At 41.1% G+C, this 19,772-nt stretch overlaps 1 protein-coding gene across 3 annotated transcripts in view; it reads left to right on the top strand.

Moving 5' to 3' along the window:
- STAG2 (STAG2 cohesin complex component) overlaps positions 1-19,772 on the top strand; it is a 180,526-nt gene that overhangs the window by 58,292 nt on the left and 102,462 nt on the right. Inside the window, exons 2-4 of one of the 3 annotated variants that reach the window (XM_084639664.1) lie at positions 1,719-1,817; positions 5,229-5,297; positions 16,074-16,152. In XM_084639664.1, the coding sequence (XP_084495790.1) occupies positions 5,254-5,297; positions 16,074-16,152 (123 nt within the window). In that variant the 5' untranslated portion in view covers positions 1,719-1,817; positions 5,229-5,253. Of the gene's footprint in view, positions 1-1,718; positions 1,818-5,154; positions 5,298-16,073; positions 16,153-19,772 lie in introns of all 3 variants that reach the window. The other 2 variants (XM_084639663.1, XM_084639662.1) reach the window with 2 other exon arrangements.

The following is a 19,772-nucleotide window of genomic DNA, read 5'->3' as shown; positions in this document are numbered from 1 at the left end:
TGTAACACTCTTTAGCTCTAAGAGACAGGTTCATATCCCTCTTTTCTATAATTAGAAGGTAGAAATTCAATACTTCAGGAATAATCATCTGGTTTTCTTGTTTGTGCTAGGAATCTAATTATGAAACACGCAGAGTGTGTCACCATAAAACTACAGATATCTAGTTTTAATAGATGATGTCTTTAATTTCAGAATGAGATGCACCAAATCTATAATTTAATTCTGTGTTGAGATTATTTTTGAACAGTTTATACATTCCTTTACTCAGTTTGTGATGATTATATTCTTTAAAAGTGTTTGTGGTTATATGAAACAATGCTGTCCAGAACTATATTTTTACAGATTCTAATATTGAGACAGATATGGTCTAAGTGCAGAACTAGGAATATATTGTAATTCCTGTTCACACACAGACTCTGTGTGACTGCGGACAAATAACTTTACTTCTCTGCCTCATATCTACAGAACAGACATCTACCAGTTCACTAACTGAGTAACTGGTAGCAATAGTAAACTGTTATCTTCCATGTGGGCCATTTGCAAGAGGATGATATAAACATTTTTCCCAGTAGGGGTTTCACACATGTTCGCTTAACAGCAGACTAATGTTGAGACTTTGGTACCTTGAGCTGTTCTATAAATTCTGGATAGGACTGTACTGTGGTGATTACAGATTAGGACTGAGCATTTGACTGTTCCAAAAATAATTGGTCAATTGATGGGTCAAATATAAAATAATGTAAAAATGGTCAAATATTTTGAAGCATTAATTTATTATGGGATTGAGTCCCTGACCATCTTGGCTAATAACCACTGATGGACCTATCAAATATTCTTCGCAATTTATCTCAATCTTTTTTAACCCCAGTTATACTTTTTGGCCTTCACAACCTCTCCTGGCAATGAATTCCACAGGCTGACTGTGCGTTGTGTGAAGAAGTAACAGGCAACAAATTTAAAACAGAAGTAATTTCATTGGGTGACCCCCTAGTTGTGTTATGTGAAGGGGTGAATAACACTTCCTTATTCACTTTCTCCACACCAGTCGTGATTTTGTAGACCTCTGTCACATCGGCCCTTTAGTCATTTCTTTTGTAAGCTGAATAGTCCCAGTCTTTTTTAATCTCTCCTCCTATGGAAGCTGTTCCAGACCCCAGTCATTTTTGTTGCTCTTCTTTGTATTTTTTCCAATTCCAATATCTTTTGTAAGATAGGGCGACCAGAGCTTCATGGGCATACCATAGATTTATACAGTGGCATTACAATATTTTCTGTCTCATTATCTATCACTTTCCTGATGGTTCCTAACATTTTTAGCTTTTTTGACTGCCACTGCACATTGAGCAGATGTTTTCAGAGAATTACCCATGACGACGCCAAGATCTCTGTCTTGAGTGGTAACAGCTAAGTTAGACCCCATCATTTTTGGTGTATAGTTGGGATTGTTTTCCAATATGCATTACTTAGATTAAATTCAATGTTGATAAATACAATCATTTTGTTTCACAATCACAGTTTTGTGAGATCCCTCTGTACTCCTCCGCTTTAGACTCCACTATCTTCAGTAATTTTGTATCATCTGTAGACTCAGCTCATTTATGGATATGTTGAATAGTGCTGATCCCAATACAGTTCCTTGGCGGACACCACTGTTTAAGTCTCTCCATTCTGAAAACTTATCATTTATTCCTACCCTTCGTTTCCTATCTTTTAACTAGTTACTGATCCATGAGAAGACTTCCCTCTTACCCCATGGCTGCTTCTTTGCTTAAGAGCCTTCGGTGTGGGACCCTGTCAAAGACTTTCTGAAAGTTCAGGTACATTGTATCTCCCTTGTCCATATGTTTTTTGACCCTCTCAAAGAATTCTAATAGATTGATAAGACATGATTTCCCTTTACAAAAGCCATGCTGAGACTTCCCCAATGTATTGTTTTCATCTGTGTCTGATAATTCTGTTTTTTCACTATCATTTCAACCAGTTTGCCTGGTACTGAAGTTAGGTTTACCAGCCTGTAATTGCCAAGATTACCTCTGGAGCCTTTTTAAAAATTGGTGTTATGTTAATTATCCTCTAGGCATTTGATATAGAAGCTGATTTAAGTGATAGGTTACATACCACAGCTAGTTGTTCTGCAGTGTCATATTTGAGCTCCTTCAGAACTCTTGGGTGAATGTTATCTAGTCCTGGTGACTTAATCCTGTTTAATTTATTAATTTGTTCCTAAACATCCTCTGTTGACCTCAATCTCTGACGTTTGCTCAGATTTGTTACCTAAAAAGAATGGCTCAGGTGTGGGAATCTCTCTCATATATTCTCTGCAGTGAAAACCTATATAAAGAATTAATTAGCTTGTCTGCAACGGCTTTGTGTTCTCTGAGTGCTCCTTTAGCACTATGATAGTCCAGTGGACCCCACTGATTGTCTGGGAAGCTTATTGCTTCTGCTGTACAAAAATTTTTTTGTTCATTTTTGTATCTCTTGCTAGTTACTCTTCAAATATTTTTTTGGACTGCTTAATTATACTTTTACACTTGACATGTCAGAGTTTAGGCTCCTTTGTATTTTCCTCAGTAGGATTTGATTCATTTTCAAAGGATATCTCTTTTTGGTTCTAACCACCTCTTTGACTCTGTTTGGCCATGGTGGCATTTTTTTGGTCGTGTTGCTTTTCATTTTTGTTATTTGCGGTGTACCTACAATTTGAGCCTCTATTATGATGTTTTTAAAAGGTTTCCATGCAGCTTACAGGCATTTCACTCTTGTTACTGTTACTTTTAATTACCATTTAACTGGCTTCCTCATTTTTGTGTCCTTTCCCTTTTTTGAAGTTAAATGTTACGGTGGAGCGTTTCTTTGATATTTCCCACGCCTACAAGGATTTTAAATTGAATTACATTATGGTTGCTCTTACCAAATGAATCAGCTATATTCACCTCTTGGACCAGATCTTGTGTGCTAGACCAAATCAAGAATTGCCTCTACCCTTGTGAGTTCCAGGACTAGCTGCTCCAAGAAGCAATCCTTAATGGTTACTAGACATTTTACTTCTGCATCCTGTCTTTAGGTGACATGTACCTCCTGTCCTGAGGTCACAGTTTATTCATTGTATTTTTTAAACAGTCAGCAATATATTGGGCTGAGTGGTGATGCTTGGTTGTGCACTGGAATAAGTAAAATGTTGGTTGTGGAGTTACCATTACGTTAATGACACCCTTATTGTGAACGTTGCTCCATCCCTCAGATACTAGACCGGGGTGGGCAAACTTTTTGGCCCGAAGGCCATATTGGGGTATGAAAATTGTGTGGCGGGCCATGAATGCTCACGAAATTGGGGGTATGGGAGGGTGGGAGGGGGTGAGGACTCCGGCTGGGGGTGTGGGTTCTGGAGTGGGGCTGGGGATGAGGGGCTTGGGGTGCAGGAGGGTGCTCCGGGCTGGGACTGAGGGGTTCGGAGGGTGGGAGGGGGATCAGGGATGGGGCAGGAGGGGGGATGGGGCTCTGGGGTGGGGTTGGGGATGAGGGGCTTGGGGTACAAGAGGGGGCTCTGGGCTGGGATCGAGGAGTTCAGAAGCGGGAGGGAGATCAGTGCTGTGGCAGGGGATTGGGCTGTGGGGTGGCGGGGGGGCTCAGGGATGCAGTCTCTGGGCGGCGCTTACTGCAAGCAGCTCCCAGAAGCATGTCTCTCCTTCGGCTCCGAGGTGTAGCCAGGCAGCTCTGCATGCTGTCCCATCTGCAGGCGCCATCCCTGCAGCTCCCATTGGCTGGGAACCGCCCTGCGGACAGGGTGGCGAGCAGAGCCGCCTGGTCACGCCTCCGTGTACTACGTAGAAGCCTGAGGGGCGTCATGCCTTACTTGGAAGCCATGAAAATTTCAGCCTGAACAGTTGAATTTTAGCTAAATTTTAAGCATCTAAGGTTCTTACAATGGGAAGTAACTATAGGTGGTGGTTCCAGCTCAGCCCATAATAGTTCACAGTTGTATTAGATGGCAGTACTTCTTAATTTTTTGTCCACTATGAGTTTTCTTGCTAGCATACTAGATGGACCACTAAACTGCTGTAAAAAGAAAAGGAGTACTTGTGGCACCTTCGAGACTAACAAATTTATTTGAACATAAGCTTTTGTGAGCTACAGTCCACTTCAGATGCATAGAATGGAACATATAGTAAGAAGATATATATATACACATACAGAGAAGGTGGAAGTTGCCATCCAAACTGTAAGAGGCTAATTAATTAAGATGAGCTATTATCAGAAGGAGAAAAAAACTTTTTTGTAGTGATAATCAAGATGGCCCATTTAGACAGTCAACTCCTGTTCTTTTAGTGTAAAAATTGATGTTAATCTGGCATATTAAACACACTGAAGAGTAGACGTGCAGAAAAGCCAGTATCTCTTAGACCCCCTTCTTGTGTGTTTTTAACATGTACTACACTCGCTGCATGCCCCACTAGCACTGATATAAATAACAGTGCAGACAGGCACTGCTTGGTCTAGTAGTGTGGACACACCAGAAGCTTAGGGTATATACCCTAAATGGTTCACAGTGCCTTTTATGTCTACACTTCTATTTTTAGAAGTTAAGTGTCCTCCTGCCTCCCTTTGGTAAAAGGCTCTGGCAGTGGGGAAAAGCTCTGCAGAAGGAGGCAGTGAGGAAAGGCTTTGGCAGCTCCTTTCTGTCAGAGCTTTTCCCTACTGCCTTCTTGCCAGAGCCTTTCACTGCATTGTGGATACAGAGTGCTTTTCACTGTGGTGTCTAGCTACTGTGGATGCAGACAGGGCCTTGGTTCAAAGAAGAAATTGAAGTTTTGTTCTTTATATTAGTCTTCTAAAATGATCTAGACTAATCAGGAATGCATGCATATTCTCTTTGCCGCTTCACGTTCTAAAATGAGACTTTTTTCTATATATCATTTACCATGTTGTGCTGTATTTTGTTTTAATATTGTGATGCTGTTGCAGGAGTTTGGGGAGAGATTATGGGGTGAAGAGCACTTATAAAAATTGTAATTTAAAAGGAGAAAATAAACTTCCAGTCTTCTGAAATGTATGTCAGAGGCTGATATACAGTACAAGACATTAATGACCATAACATTTTTGCGTCTTTCATTAAGAGTAAAGATTGACCTGGTCTGTGTGTTTTTTTAATAGGAATTCTCTTTTGTGAAAGGAAGAAAACGTGCTTGCGCACCGTAAACTGTTTTTTGAACATATTTCCAATACAGTGGTGGTCCAGAAGATGATAAAGAAATGATAGCAGCTCCAGAAATACCAAGTGATTTTACTCTCCTTCAGTAAGTAATTAAAATTGCAGTGGCCAAACTTTTTAAGGTAAAACACATTTGTTGTAGGTGCAATGACAATATACACTGTTGCTCTGATTAATTGCTAAAGAAAACAGAAAAATGAACAATGCTTAATACATACATAACAAAGTTTATTCTGTCAAGTAGTTACAGTGATTTAAATCTAAAGCATGGCTTGAATGGTGTCCTGTGTTTCCAGAGAGAGTTAAAATAGCAATCGTATAACTGGTTTAACTTTATTTTTTACTCTAGATTTTTAGAATCTTTAATCAAGCATTTTGCTAGTAGGAGAATCTATTGTCATGGTCACAGAATAGTTTCCATTATAGCAACATTTTTCAGATGCTTATAACTTTATGAAAAAAACTTTTCTCTGGATTAGAAATTTTCTGGACAGAAATAGGAGTAATGTCAAGTCGTCTTGTTTCTGTTTAGGGAGACAGATGTTGATTGAGGCCTTTTTTTTTAAAGGGCTAGGGTTGCTTAATCCTTAAGAGAGTTGCTTTTTTGCCAAGTGTGTGTGTGTGAGAGACAGAGATATATACTGGCAGAGCTCCGACATTGTCCCCGTGGGTCCCGCGCTTCCAGGCAGTTTATGCTAGCTTCAGAGGCTCACTGCAACCCTCCATCTAGCCCTTCTCTCTCTAGAGCCAAGGATACAGTCTACTGAGCCCTTTTCATCATAAGCCAGCAAGAATGTTGGTGAGAGAACTCCCACAGTCCCTGTTGCTCCTACGGACTCATACCAAAACAGTTTAGCCTCTTGTCCTGACAGGGGCCTGTTTTCCCCTCCCAGGAGGTGTTTCTGTAGTGGTAGGTTGGGGGGAACCCAGGTTCCGGCCCAGGGACCCTAATGGTAGCAGCTGTTGGCAGCCAACCTTTCACTGCCAGAGTTGCTACATTTCTCTGAGCCACTTCCTCACAGCTCTCCTTCTTCACCCTTACATTAGGGCTTCCTTATCAATGACTTGAGGGTGTCTTCATTAACCAGCCCTTCAGCTGCACTTCCTCTCCTCTGGCTCCCTGGCTCTCCTCGGCCTGACTGGAGTGAGCCATTTTATAGTATCAGAAGGGCCTTAATTAGAGTCAGGTGACATTAGTTTAATGGCCTCACCTGACTCTTTTGTAGGTTAATTGGAGTCTGGTGTTCTCATTAGCCTGGAGCAGCCCCTGTTCTGGTCAGTCAGGGAACAGAAAACTGTTAATCCAGTGGCGAGTATATCTGCTGTACCCAACTGGCCTGGGTCTATCACTATATATATAAATATATATAAAACAATATGTGTGTGTGTTTTGATAAACTTTAACTGTAGATGATACCACTTTTCAGTTACTTGTGATAATATCCTACGGGTTCTCCAGTCATCCGTAATCTTTCAGGGTCGACAAAAACTGGGTTCCTAATGTGGGTTGTGGGCTTTTTTGTTTTTAACAGGGGAGGAAAAGCTAAATGTATCTCATAGGTACAGACAAACCTTTTTAGGCCTTCTTTATACATAATCAGTTTTTTCCTTTGTAGTTCACTTAAGAAATTCTAAAAACCCTTCTTTGAGTCATGACTTCAGCTGAAAAGTACCTAAAATTTGAACTCTGCATGTAATTAGTGCTTAATGAAGAGTACCAACTTTCTTCGGGTTGGTTGGGGACAATAAAAAAAAGTACTGGGGGTGGGGAGAGAGATATGTGATTGGAAAAAATGGATTTAGAGCATCAGCAGTATTTAAGACTTTTAAAAAATATATTTATTAGCAGAGTCTAATAGAGTTCTAAGGTTAACTTTCTGTCAGGTAGGAACTATTTAAATCTGTTACTAAGCACAGCCACTTAACCCTATTACTCCCTACCCTTCTCTTTTCCTCTGGCTCCACTCTCCAAGAAAATTAAATACACACAACTGTTAAATCAAGAAACAATTTCTCCGAATTGTGTGCATGTCCATAAATTAGAATTGGGTTTGTGTGATTTATTTGCTTCTTCACAATGTATTTTCTGAAAGGTTTTTAAATTAAAACTTGTGTGTGATATGTGTTGTGTTTATGTAAGATGCAAGTTTTGTCTGTTCTTTTTCCTGAAAGACTAGGGACATCTGGAGAACTAGTGAGATCATGACAACAGAAGTACTAAGGGTGTAAAACTTAACAGTTGAGAAAGGAGGAAAGAGGAATTCTTAGGCCTTATTTACAAGAAATAGTTGCACCAGTTTAAGTTGGTTTCAACTGGTGTAAAAATCTCTATGGGCATCTCTTATTTTAAGAGTATTTTATTGTGGCTTAATTTAAACTGATTCCTAATTAGCTTAAAGCAAATTGAAATAAATGTGGTTTAACCAAAATAGATGTGTATACACAGCCTTTTTCATTAGTTTAATTAACCTGTTTAAAGTCATACCCTAAGTTAAAGTGGTACAGCTTTTTTGTGTAGACAAGCCCTTAATCATATGTTTAGAATTTGGGTTTTCACACCTATTAAACTCTCACATGCCAAGTTTTGGGATGAAAGTTTTTTTATTAAAGACTTACAGCCTGTGTTTTTAATGGTTGGGGACAATTCCAATCCATATTTGAGTCCTCCTACAAAATGGGAACAACAAAATGTTGACATACCTGATCATTCTAAAGTTTAAAAAATAAACCAACTAGCTTGAAAATGTTTTTTGCAACTGTAGGGGCTCTCAACTTTCTGGCATCCTTTATATATTATAAAGAAGCAAGTACTGACACTTTCCCTTTACAGATCACTTTTAAGGTTGCATAGTTTAAAAGCATGTCAGCAAATGCAAATGTTATAGGTTCTATGACAACATGAATTTGCATACAGTGCATAGTCTATATAATTTAGGATACACGTGTAAGGTTTAATAACAAAATTTAACAAGAAATGCAAAAATACTAATATTACGTAGGTGAAATTTAGCCAAGTTAATATTGCTGTAGGAACAGGTGGCCTTTTTGTTTCCTAACTCTTACATTTATATTAGGGCTGTTGATTAATCACAGTTAAGTCACACGATTAACTAAAAAAATTAACTGCGATTAAAAAAATTAATCATGATAAATTGCATGGTTAAACAGTAGAATACCAATTGAAATTTATCAAATATTTTTGGATGTTTTTCTTCATTTTCAAATATATTGATTTCTGTTACAGCACGGAATACAAAGTGTACAGTGCTCACTTTATATTTTTATTAAAATATTTGCACTGTAAAAATGATAAACAAAAGAAATAGTATTTTTCAGTTCCTCATACAAGTACTGTAGTGCAATCTCTATTGTGAAAGTGTAACTTATAAATGTATTTTGTTGTTGTTGCATAACTGCACTCAAAACCAAAACAATGTAAAACTTTAGAGCCTACAAGTCCACTCAGTACTACTACTTGTTCAGACAATCACGAAGGCAAACAAGTTTGTTTACATTTACGGGAGATACTGCTGCCTGCTTCTTATTTACAATGTCAACTGAAAGTGGGAAAAGGTGTTCACATGGCATTTTTGTAGCTGACATTGCCAGGTATTTACATGCCAGATATGCTAAACATTCGTATGCCCCTTCATGCTTCAACCACCATTCTGGGGGACATGCTTCCATGCCGATGAAGCTTGTTTAAAAAAAAAAAGTGCGTTAATTACATTTGTAACTAAACTCCTTGGGGAGCATTGTCTGTCTCCTGTTCTGTTTTACTGCGTTCTGCCACATATTCCATGTTATAGCACTCTCGGATGATGACCCAGCACGTTTTCGTTTTAAGAACATTTTCATAGCAGATTTGACAAAACGCAAATAAGGTATCAATGTGAAATTTCTAAAAATAGCTACAGCACTCGACTCCAGGTTTAAGAGTCTGGAGTGCCTTCCAAAATCTGAGAGGGATGAGGTGTGGAGCATGCTTTCAGAAGTCTAAAAAGAGCAACATTCCAATGCAGAAACTACAGAACCCAAACCACCAAAAAAGAAAATCAACCATTTGCTGGTGGCATCTAACTCATGATGAAAATGAGCATGTCTTGGTCTGCTCTCCTTTGGTTTATTTTCAAGCAGAACCCATTATCAGCATGGACACATCCTCTGGAATTGTGATTGAAGCATGAAGGAACATATGAATCTTTAGCGCATCTGGCACACAAATATCTTGTGATGCCGGTTACAACAGTGCCATGTGAAGCCTGTTCTCGCTTTCAGGTGACGTTGTAAACAGAAAGTGAGCAGCATTATTTCCTGTAAATGTAACCACACTTTTGTCTGAGTGATTTGCTGAAGTAGGGCTAGGTGGACTTATAGGCTCTAAAGTTTTACATTGTTTGTTTTATTTTTGAATGCCGTTATTTTTTTGTACAAAATGCTACATTTGTAAGTTCAGTTTTCATGATAGAGATTGCGATACAGTACTTGTATTAGGTGAATGGAAATATACTATTTCTTTATTTTTTTTATTACAAATATATGCACTATAAAAAACAAAAGTGAGCACTGTACACTTTGTATTCTGTGTTGTAATTGAAATCAGTATATTTGGAAATGTAGAAACATCCCAAAATATTTAAATAAATGGTATTCTTTTATTATTTAACAGTGCGATTAATCTTGCGATTAATCACAATTAATTTTTTTAATCAGTTGACAGCCCTAATTTATATTATAGCATTTTTTAAAAGTATGGTATGTTAAAGTAAAAGTGTAGTGTTGCTACACGTGCCAACATTTTAGAAAATTTTGTAGAAAACTTCTGAGTTTTGAACCACAGTAGATGTATTCTCTGTCCCTATTCTCTTAATAGATTTATAACTCCCATTGACATTCATGTATATTTTCTAATAGAATAGTCTTGCTTACAAGCTTTGGCAGGGAGGAGAGCCGTCAGTTTTGCAGTAGTGTGGCAGATATTAAGAAAATGTAGTGAAGTACAGCATATAGGTCTCACTGAAACGTACTTGTGCCATAGTCTCATGCATATTCATAGTCGGGAAGAAGCTAATAAGCTCCAATTTTATTCGTTGTTTTACCCATTTTTGTCTTACTTTGTCTCAAGATGTTATGAATTTTCTTAACAAAACCAACCCCTTTGTTCTGTTAAGATGCCTGGTTTAATGAAAATTCTTAAAAAAAATGGTGACATTTTCATCGTCTTAGACATGCTAATAGTATTTCAAAAAGACCAATATTGAAATAACTTACTCTTGTGAAACACTTTTAGTTAATTGAAAATATTCCGCAACATTATGTTCCATTGTATTTCTTTTAGGTGTCTAAAAATGAATGGCTCTTCTAAGAGTAGTGTCCCTATGGGTGCTCCACTTCAGGTGCACGTGTGTCCAACGTGTCTTTGATCAGAGATTTTTGTTAGCAATGTCTGTTCGGCCTGGGCTTACTCTGCTGATATCCTTGTACCCATCACTGAGGCCATATCAGGCTGCATGGGTGAATAGCCCTCAGTTCTTTCTCAGCTATCTCGGCCTGTGATGAAGCTTAGTGTATCCCCATTGTGTTCATCTGGACTACCTTCTGATTTCAGTCTAACTAGGTTTATTTTAGTTCGTTATTTGGAAGTTTGTTTTATTTCCTCCAGGGAGGCCCTTCCTAAGGGGTATACCTGGTTAATCAGGGTTTAATCGCCGCCTCACATGTAGAGAGGCTATCCTGGTCAACAACAGATATTCTTAAGTATGTTCGTTGCCTAGAGAAGTTGCACATTCCACAGAAGCTGTATTGCCCTCAAATCCAGGGCAAGGAAGAACTGGGCAATGAAGTTGTGACTATTAATTATGGAGCTCTCCCTTCACCCCGCTTTGGAAACCGGTCATAAGAAACCCCCCTGTACATCAGTTTCCAGAGATATCTAGTACCCCTTCCACCTTGGTGAAACACTCTTGCAGAATGGGAAAAGCCTTAGAGACCTCAAGTAGAGGTTCCAAGAAGGGGAGCTCTAACTCCCCTCTAGGAATCCACTTTGAAAAGACCTCGCTCTCTGAGCAGGTAATAGCCTCAGAATCTAGCCTCAAGGCTCAGTCTTGCAGAGGTAGTGGGCTCCTCTTGTACCGTAGCTCTTCTGAAAGTAAGTGAGGCTCTGAGAAGGTGCTGGTACCATCTAGCAGAGCTGGTCAGAACAAATAGAGAAGACCAGTACCATTGGACTTAACCTCTCTCCTGGTACCTCTGTTGAGTTCTTCGGTACTGTGTAAGATTAAGCCTCCAACTATGTGAAGTGCTCAAAACTTGGTGCTGTCCCCCAGGGACAAACCTGCAATACAGTCAGTGCATATCTCAACCTCACTCGGTGCTGCAATTCCACTCTGCTTGATTTGCAAGACTTTAGGTGCCTGAAGGACTGATCGGTGACTGCTGAACTAGAGTCTCCATTGCTTGCATCTCTTGGTACCAAGAACCACTTGCTATCTGGATCCTTATACATCTTTTGTACCATCTAATTCACCTCCCTTTTTGGTTAGGGGAAGAAGAGACGACAGTAGAGACGTCCCTTCAGTATCATCAGTCTCTGTCCAGGGTTCTCTTACATACCTACATAGGAAACCCCTTTCTCAAAGAGAGAGGGAGAATGTCTGGGGACCTCATGGTTCTTGTTGGGATCATCCCTGTATGCTACCCCCTTCCCACTGTGCTTCTCAGTGGCCATATTGGGATCCTTGAGCAGCTTATTGCCAACAGTTCACCAAGGTTCAGACAGTCTCTCACCGAGATGACAGGGAGACTGAAGCTTCCCCTTCCCAGCACACCACTCAGCAGGAGGAAAGGTTTGAGGATCAGGAGGCTAGGACAGACAGACAGAGCCTCCCCATCAGATTGACATCTCATCCTCATCACTAGATGAGACCATAATACCTTCTCCTCCAACTGTGGCTGATGATTTTTCGACAGTTTCAAGACCTCATTAAACATGGGGCAGATTCTCTACAGATACGCTTGAGAATGTTAAAGAATCTCAACTCAAGCTGTTGGATGTTTTTCACTCTGTGGCATCATCCAGAGTTGCACATCCTATCAAAAAGGCTCTGTTGGAACCTGCAAAAACCGTTTGGCAAACTCTGGCCACAGTAATGATGAATTCAAATTGTAACAGGTGCAGAAAAGAGCTACTAGGATGATATGAGGAATGGAAAATCTACCTTATTATGAGAGGAGACTCAAAGAGCCTACCCAAAAGAAGGCTGAGGGTAGATATGATTGCTCTCTGTAACTATATCAGAGGGATAAATACCAGGGAGGGAGAGGAATTATTTAAGTTAAGTGCCAATGTGGACACAAGAACAAATGGCTTTAAACTGGCCATCAACAAATCGAGGCTCAAAATTAAACAAAGGTTTCTAACCTTCCGAGGAGTGAAATTCTGGAACAGCCTTTCAAGGGGAGCAGTGGGGGAAAAATAACCTAACTGGCTCCAAGTCTGAGCTTGATAAATTCATGGAGGGGATGATAATGATGGAACTGCCTACAATGGCATGTGGCCCATCAGTGATTGGCAGTAGCAGAAATTCCCAGCGGCTGGACACGGGGCAGTAGATGGGGAGGGCTCTACACAGAATTCTTTTCCAGCTATCAGCTTGGGGGATCTTGCCCACATTCTCAGGGTCTAACTGATCACCATATTTGGAGTCAGGAAGGAATTTTCCCCTGGATCAGATTGGCTGAGACCCTGGGGGGGTTTCATCTTCCTCTGCAGCATAGGTCACGGATAACTTGCAAGTTTAAACTAATGTAAATGGTGAATTTTCTGACTTGAGGGCTTCAGTAACTCATCCAGAGGTTAGGGGTCTTTTTCAGAAGTTGGTGAAGTTCTGTGGCCTGCAATGTGCAGGAGGTCAGATTAGATCACAATGGTTCCTTCTAACCTTAAAGTCAGTAGTGACAGACTACCTCCATTGTCAGGCAATTATAGTATACCTGTACTTTGATGACCGTCTGCTTGAGGGTCAGTCACAGTAAGAGTAAGACTCATGCAGAGGGCACTTTCTCAGTTCTTGGACTTGGGTCTTCAATTGAATGTGGGGAAAATCCACAGTGACTTCCATATAGAACATACAATTTATAGGGGCATCCCTGGACCCTTGTCATCAAGGACCTTCCTTTCTGTGAACAGGTTCATGATGCTTGTCACAACTATTCAAGGGCGCTCGCAGACTTCAGTCAGAAACTGTCATCAACTTCTAGGTCACTTGTAGGCTTGCACTTTCATGACAGAGCATGCGAGATTACACCTCTGCAGTTTCTAGGGCTGTCTCAGGTCAGTATACCTGCCAAACAGACACAGCCTGGACAAACAAGTGTCAGTTCCTCAATAGGTGAAGCACACCCTAGATAAGTGGAAGGTTCATCACAATGTAGGCACGGGAGATTCCTTCCTTCAGTCAACGCCATGGTAACTATAACCATGGATGCATCTCTGTTAGGATAGAGGGCACACCTCAGTGCTCCCATGGTACAGGGTGATGGTCACCCCAAGAAACCACTAGGGGGTGTGAAAGTTCACGGGATTAAAGTTGACCTGTACTGCAGAGGTACAACAGATATTACTGAATAGTAGGAAAAAATCTACCTTCAACAGTAGAGAATATTTAGTCACTGGTGTGAATGCCAGAAAATTGGTGCTGAATTTGCCTCACTTCTGCTTGTTCTGGACTACCTGCTGCAACTAAAGAAAACAGGACTGTCAGTGTTCTCAAGGTTCATTTGGCCATCTTAACAACTTTTCATACCACGAATGAAGGGTTTTCCCGGTTTGTTCATCCTACAACTGTACTCTTCATGAACAGTCTGGGAAATCCTTTCCCACAGGTAAAAGCCCCCAGGTTGGGGCCATAATTTATTTCTGAAAGCTCACAAAACCTCCTTTAGAACCGATGGCAACCTGCTCCTTACTGAATTTGTCTGTGGAGACAGCCTTCTTCGTGGCTATTACATCAGTCTGCAGAGTAGGAGCAACGGGGGCCTTAATGGCAGATCCTCCATTCCCAGTATTCTACAAGGATAAGGTTTCCTTCGTCACATCCCAATTTCTTTTCTAAAGTGTCTTCTGAATTTCATCTGAATCAGATTGGTTACCTGACAATTTTCTTTCCAAAGCCTTGTAATGCCAATCTCGGGACTGCTTTTCTCAGGACTGACTCTAGATGTCAGGAAGGCATTAGCTTTCTCACTAGATAGTCTGTGAAATTTCCAAAATGAAACTGCAGAACTGGAATTAATTTGCAAACTGGACACCATCATATTAGGCCTGAATAAAGATTGGGAGTGGTTGGCTCATTACAAACCTAATTTTCCCCCATACTAATTTTCCCCTACTGTTACTCACACCTTCTTGTCAACTGTTTGAAAGGGGCCACTCTCATTACCGCTACAAAAGTTATTTTTCCTCCCTTGGTATCCTACTGTTAATTGAATTGTCTTGTTAGACTGACCTCACACTTGGAAAGGCAACTCCCATCTTTTCATGTATTTATACCTGCTCCTGTATTTTCCACTCCATGCATCTGATGAAGTGGGTTCTAGCCCGCGAAAGCTTATGCCCAAATAAATTTGTTAGTCTCTAAGGTGCCAAAAGTATTCCTTGTTGTTTTTGCTGATACAGGCTAACACGGCAACCACTCTGAAACCTATCAAAATGATTTAGTACTGTTTTTTTTTATTTGAAAACCGATCTAAAAGTTCTGCTATTTCTACCCAAAGAAATCCAAATTGGATTTCTGCTGTATAATTTGCTTGTTACATTGCAGCCAGCATTCCACTACCTCCTTGTGTGCTGGCTCACTCTGTGAGGTCAGAGTCTACATCTATAGCTCTACTTAATAGTGTCCCAGTATCTGAGATCTGCAGAGCTGCTACATGGTATTTGGTACACACCTTCTTTAGATGCTATGCCCTAGTAGTGCCTCTAGATCTGATACGGTAATTCTTCCTTCAGTTCTGGACTTGATTTCAAAGCTCATGTCTCCTTATGAGGGATACTGCTTGGGAGTCATGTGAAGTGGAATGCTTATAGGGACATTACTCAAAGAGAGGGGGAGAGGTTACTCACTCTGTGCAATAACTGTAATTTTTCAAGATGTGTTCCACTACCTTCCTTCCTTATGAGTTTTCTTCTGAGACTTGGTGGGTGGAGAAGGAACTCGGGGTGGTTCACCCGTGCAGCCTGATACAGTCTCAATGTATGCAAGACTTTTAAAACATGTAAATGTATTTTGAGCAAACAGCGTGTCAACATTTTCATTAAAATTAAACACAGAATGTTGTTGTTCTTGGCTGTCCAATTTAAATTTTACAAAATTTGAGTTTTGATAAAATACAAAGCTACTTCAAGTATGTTTAACTAGGTAAAGATAACTAAGTGGTGTGCATAAATATGTTAGATCAGGATTCTTCCTATCTCTTTATCTATTGTCTAACACAGCTGGTTGAAAAAGCCAGAATATTTTTTGTGAATTTTTTTGTTGAAAATTCAAAATTTTTCAACCAGCTTCAAGGTTCAATAGTTGGATTTCTGTAAGTTTTTAAAAAAGGAAAGAAAATTCCATAGCCATTTGATTTCACAGAAGACACCTTCCTGCATTGTCAGCAGAAGGAACCTTTTATTTATGGTTCTCTAGCATGTTAATTAGTTGTTAGGACAAAATGGATTTAAAATGAAAGGCCTAGATTTAAATATTTGTTCATACTGAGTTGACATAATCTTATTGAAGATGTAGATAATATTGCTACAATTATTTTGACAGTAAGGTTTCTGATGTAGTATGTAAATATTTGTTTGTCATTACAGGGAGTCTGAAACACACTTTTCTTCTGATACAGACTTTGAAGATATTGAAGGAAAAAATCAAAAACAAGGCAAAGGAAAAGTATGTTCAGTTTATCGGGGATATTGAAACACTTGAAATTGTGTGCAGACTGATAAGTGCAAGAATTGTTTTAATGCTGGTTAGGTGGCTGTACCATTGTGGGGAAAAAATTGAACTAGAAATACCTAAAATTTCTTTTAAAAAAGTTCTTAACACGTTACATATCTGTTGTTTCTTCTGTGAGTGATGATCCTGTGTGTACGAACTCTGGGTGTGCATGTGCTCCAGATCGGAGACTGGAAGATGTTTGCTAGCTGTCTCTGTTGGTATGCGCCCTGTGCCCCTTTATCTTCTCAGGCTCCAAACGAAGGGCATAAATGGTGACACTGACCGACCCACACTGATGGTATTCCCATAGCATGAGACAGAGCTGCAGGTGCCAAAGCCTCTGGCACGACCAACACCACTGGCACCACCAAGGGAAAGAAGCCCAACCTGCTTCCTCACGTCCGGGGCTAGATGCACCAGGCCGGAGGACATTACTATCTGTGTAGTTCCTGAAGCTCAGATACTGTCAGATCTGGTCCTAATGAGGGAGGTCCTCAAACCATTTGCTCTGTGTAAGAGGGAAAGCCAGCCACTCGCTGATTTTGTCAACCAGTAGGGGTGTAATCTCATGCACACACGCTCACACACCCCTCTCCAATACTGTTGGCATCACTCATTGATGCTCAAGCTGCCTCGTCTTCGGACAAGTCCTGTCAGTGGGAGAGCTTCACTGTGACACAGAGGCCCAGTCTGTGTCAGCAGCTCTTGTCAGGCCTGCCATACTCAGCACTGTTGTCATAATCTGTATTTAAAAGGTGGCATGTAAAGATATGATTGAAGAATGAATAACTCACTGATCATGAATATTCTTGCATAATGTATTTACAGGGTGAGTACCAAATGTTGTTAATATGTGCTAACATGGCTGCTACTCTGAAACCATTCTTAAAATGTGTTTCGCAAGCCATGCGTAAGCATAGTCTGCCTGAGACAAAGGAATGTGAAAAGAAAAGGAGTACTAGTGGCCTTAGAGACTAACCAATTTATTTGAGCATAAGCTTTCGTGAGCTACAGCTCACTTCATCGGCTGCTTATCACGAAAGCTCATGCTCAAATAAATTGGTTAGTCTCTAAGGTGCCACTAGTACTCCTTTTCTTTTTGCGAATACAGACTAGCACGGCTGCTACTCTGAAAGGAATGTGAGTTTACCTTAATTTATATATAAGCAGTACACGGGCCCATCAGATTAAGGGGGGAAGGGAGGAAGATTGCAGGAAACAGAACAATTTGCATTTTAGCGAACACTAAGGAGGAGCATGGAGCTTCCTTCACCACCAGACTCCAGTCATGTTCCTCACCGAACTGCTTTTCAACACAATTATATACATTAATCCCTTCACCTCTGAATTCCTTGAGATGCAGGTTGTCTTGTTTGGAGTGAAATTCAAGATGGTGTTATAAGTAGGTTGCAGTAGCTGTTTTAGTCATACCATAAAACAGATAGTAAAGGATTTTTTTGTATAAAAAATGGAAAATACTTTGATAGTGTTCTCACTACATGAAATTATTTACCAATCCTTTTTTTAAATGTGTGGCTATATAATGATTTCCAGGTTAAACTTCATTTTCAACAAAAAAATAATTCACAAATAAGGGTTTTGGAAATCCATAGGTTCTTCTTCGAGTAATGTCCCTGTGGGTACTCCACTGTAGGTGTGTCTGGACGTCTCTGCTGCTGATCAGAGAACTTTGGTAACAGTCTGTCCTGCCCGCGTATGCACTGCTCCTTGCCTGCCATGAAGCGAGCCAGCATCCATGGGCATTGCCTCCTCAGTTCCTTCTCAACCACCCCTGGCAAGAGAGAAAGCTAAGAGCTGTCTGTTCACAGATCGTTAGCTCCCTTTCGTTTTGTAAATTTTGTCTTCCATTGAAGACTTTAATTTTGTTATCTCATTTGTGTTTTGTTGTCTGTGCCAAGAAAAGAAAGAAAAAGAAAAAAACCCAAAAAGCAAGAAGAAAGCATTTGCCTCCGGCCAGCCCCAGTGGGGGAGAGGGCCCTGGACCAAGGGTATGCCTGGCTCTGCAGCCTTCAAAAAGTGCCTCAGTTGCAAGGAATCTTTCCCAGTGACTGACGGAGACTTGTGGTGCATTCACTGCCTAGGAGAAAGCATAACTCACAAAAGTGTGGTTGGTGCCAGCAACTAAAACCCAGGTCCAGGAAAGACCGAGAGTCTTTCATGGAGTCTGCCCTTCAACCTCCAGAGTCCCGGGGAGAACTTACTGCAGCCTTCTACTTTGACGGGAGGTGATCCCAAGAAGATGAGGCACTCACTCAAGACCACTAAGGAAAGGTCTGTGACTCCCCATAGTGAGACCCAGTTGAGTCAGAAACGATCTCTGGCGCCATCAGTACTGACTGTGCTAAAGCTGCCTGAAGCCGGTACTCTGGGCAAGTGTGGTACCAAGCAGACAGAGCAAGTCGGTCTGCTCAAAGACCTGATTGGCACGGGCAAAGACGTACTAGTACAACAGGGGCATCAAAAGGCATGGGAGATCTGCAATGGGAAAGGCTGTGTTGGCACAGACATTGGCCCAGGTACTGACCCTGATGTGCATGATGACAACGGACTGCATGGCCAGGTCCACATCTCTGACTGTATTGGTACAAACCTTTTGGCACTGACAACTACTGGTACCGACCCCATCCGCATTGCAGGATTTCTGGAGTGCAACGGATCTCTTGGTGTCCGACGCACTGGACTCGCCCCTACTTAGTACTGGGCCCTGGCACTGAGTTCTCACAGAGTATTTGACTCGCTGACATTTCTCTACCATGCACTGCCTTTCTCATCGTCTGAGTCGGGAAGTAAGCAAGAGGACTTGGGTTCCCACTATTGTTTTACCCACTATGTGGGGGCCGATTTCACTGTGGGCACCAGGGATATCAGACTCCATGGTTTGGCCAACCATAGTACCAGCCACTGACTCCGTATCCTCAGTGTCCATACTGGGACCATTGGCAGGCTCAGAGGCAGCAGTCCTCCCAGGCCCTTAGTGTGGCATACAAACAGGCAGGGAGTCGCCCTTCTTCATCTGCAACTTCGAAAGCTTTGGAATCCCCTGAGCAGTCGAGGGAGGAAGTTGGGGCGGGGTCAGAGGAGGAAGACACTCCTCAAGTTAATTTCCCATCATCCTCACCAGATGAGGCAGTGATGCCCTCTCCGTTATCTGTGGCTGATGATTTTAAATCATTCCAGGACCTAGCTCAGAGGGTGGCAGAAGCTCTACAAATACATTTGCAGGAAGTGACTGAGCCTCACCACAAATTGGTAGACATTTTACACTCTTCCACTTCTGCCAGAGTGGCCCTCCCAGTTAATGGCATGCCTGGACCCTGCCAAAGTCATGGCAGACCCCTGTGTCCCTTCTGCCAACATGCAGACAGATGGACAAAAAGTATGACATGCCAGCGAAGGACACATAATTTCCCTTTTCCCACTTGCCTCCTGATTCCATCGTCGTGGATGTGGTTAATTTTAGGGGCTGCCAGACCCAGTTTAAATCCACCCCGTATGTCTGGTTGGGAAGTGTCTGGACCTGTTTGGCAAAAAGGCATATTCATCAGCCGCCC

The sequence above is a fragment of the Lepidochelys olivacea genome (genome assembly GCF_965140295.1).
Source record: "Lepidochelys olivacea isolate rLepOli2 genome assembly, chromosome: 9".
In the NCBI taxonomy this organism is placed as follows: Eukaryota; Metazoa; Chordata; order Testudines; family Cheloniidae; genus Lepidochelys; species Lepidochelys olivacea.
This window is presented reverse-complemented; position numbering and strand designations above follow the sequence as displayed.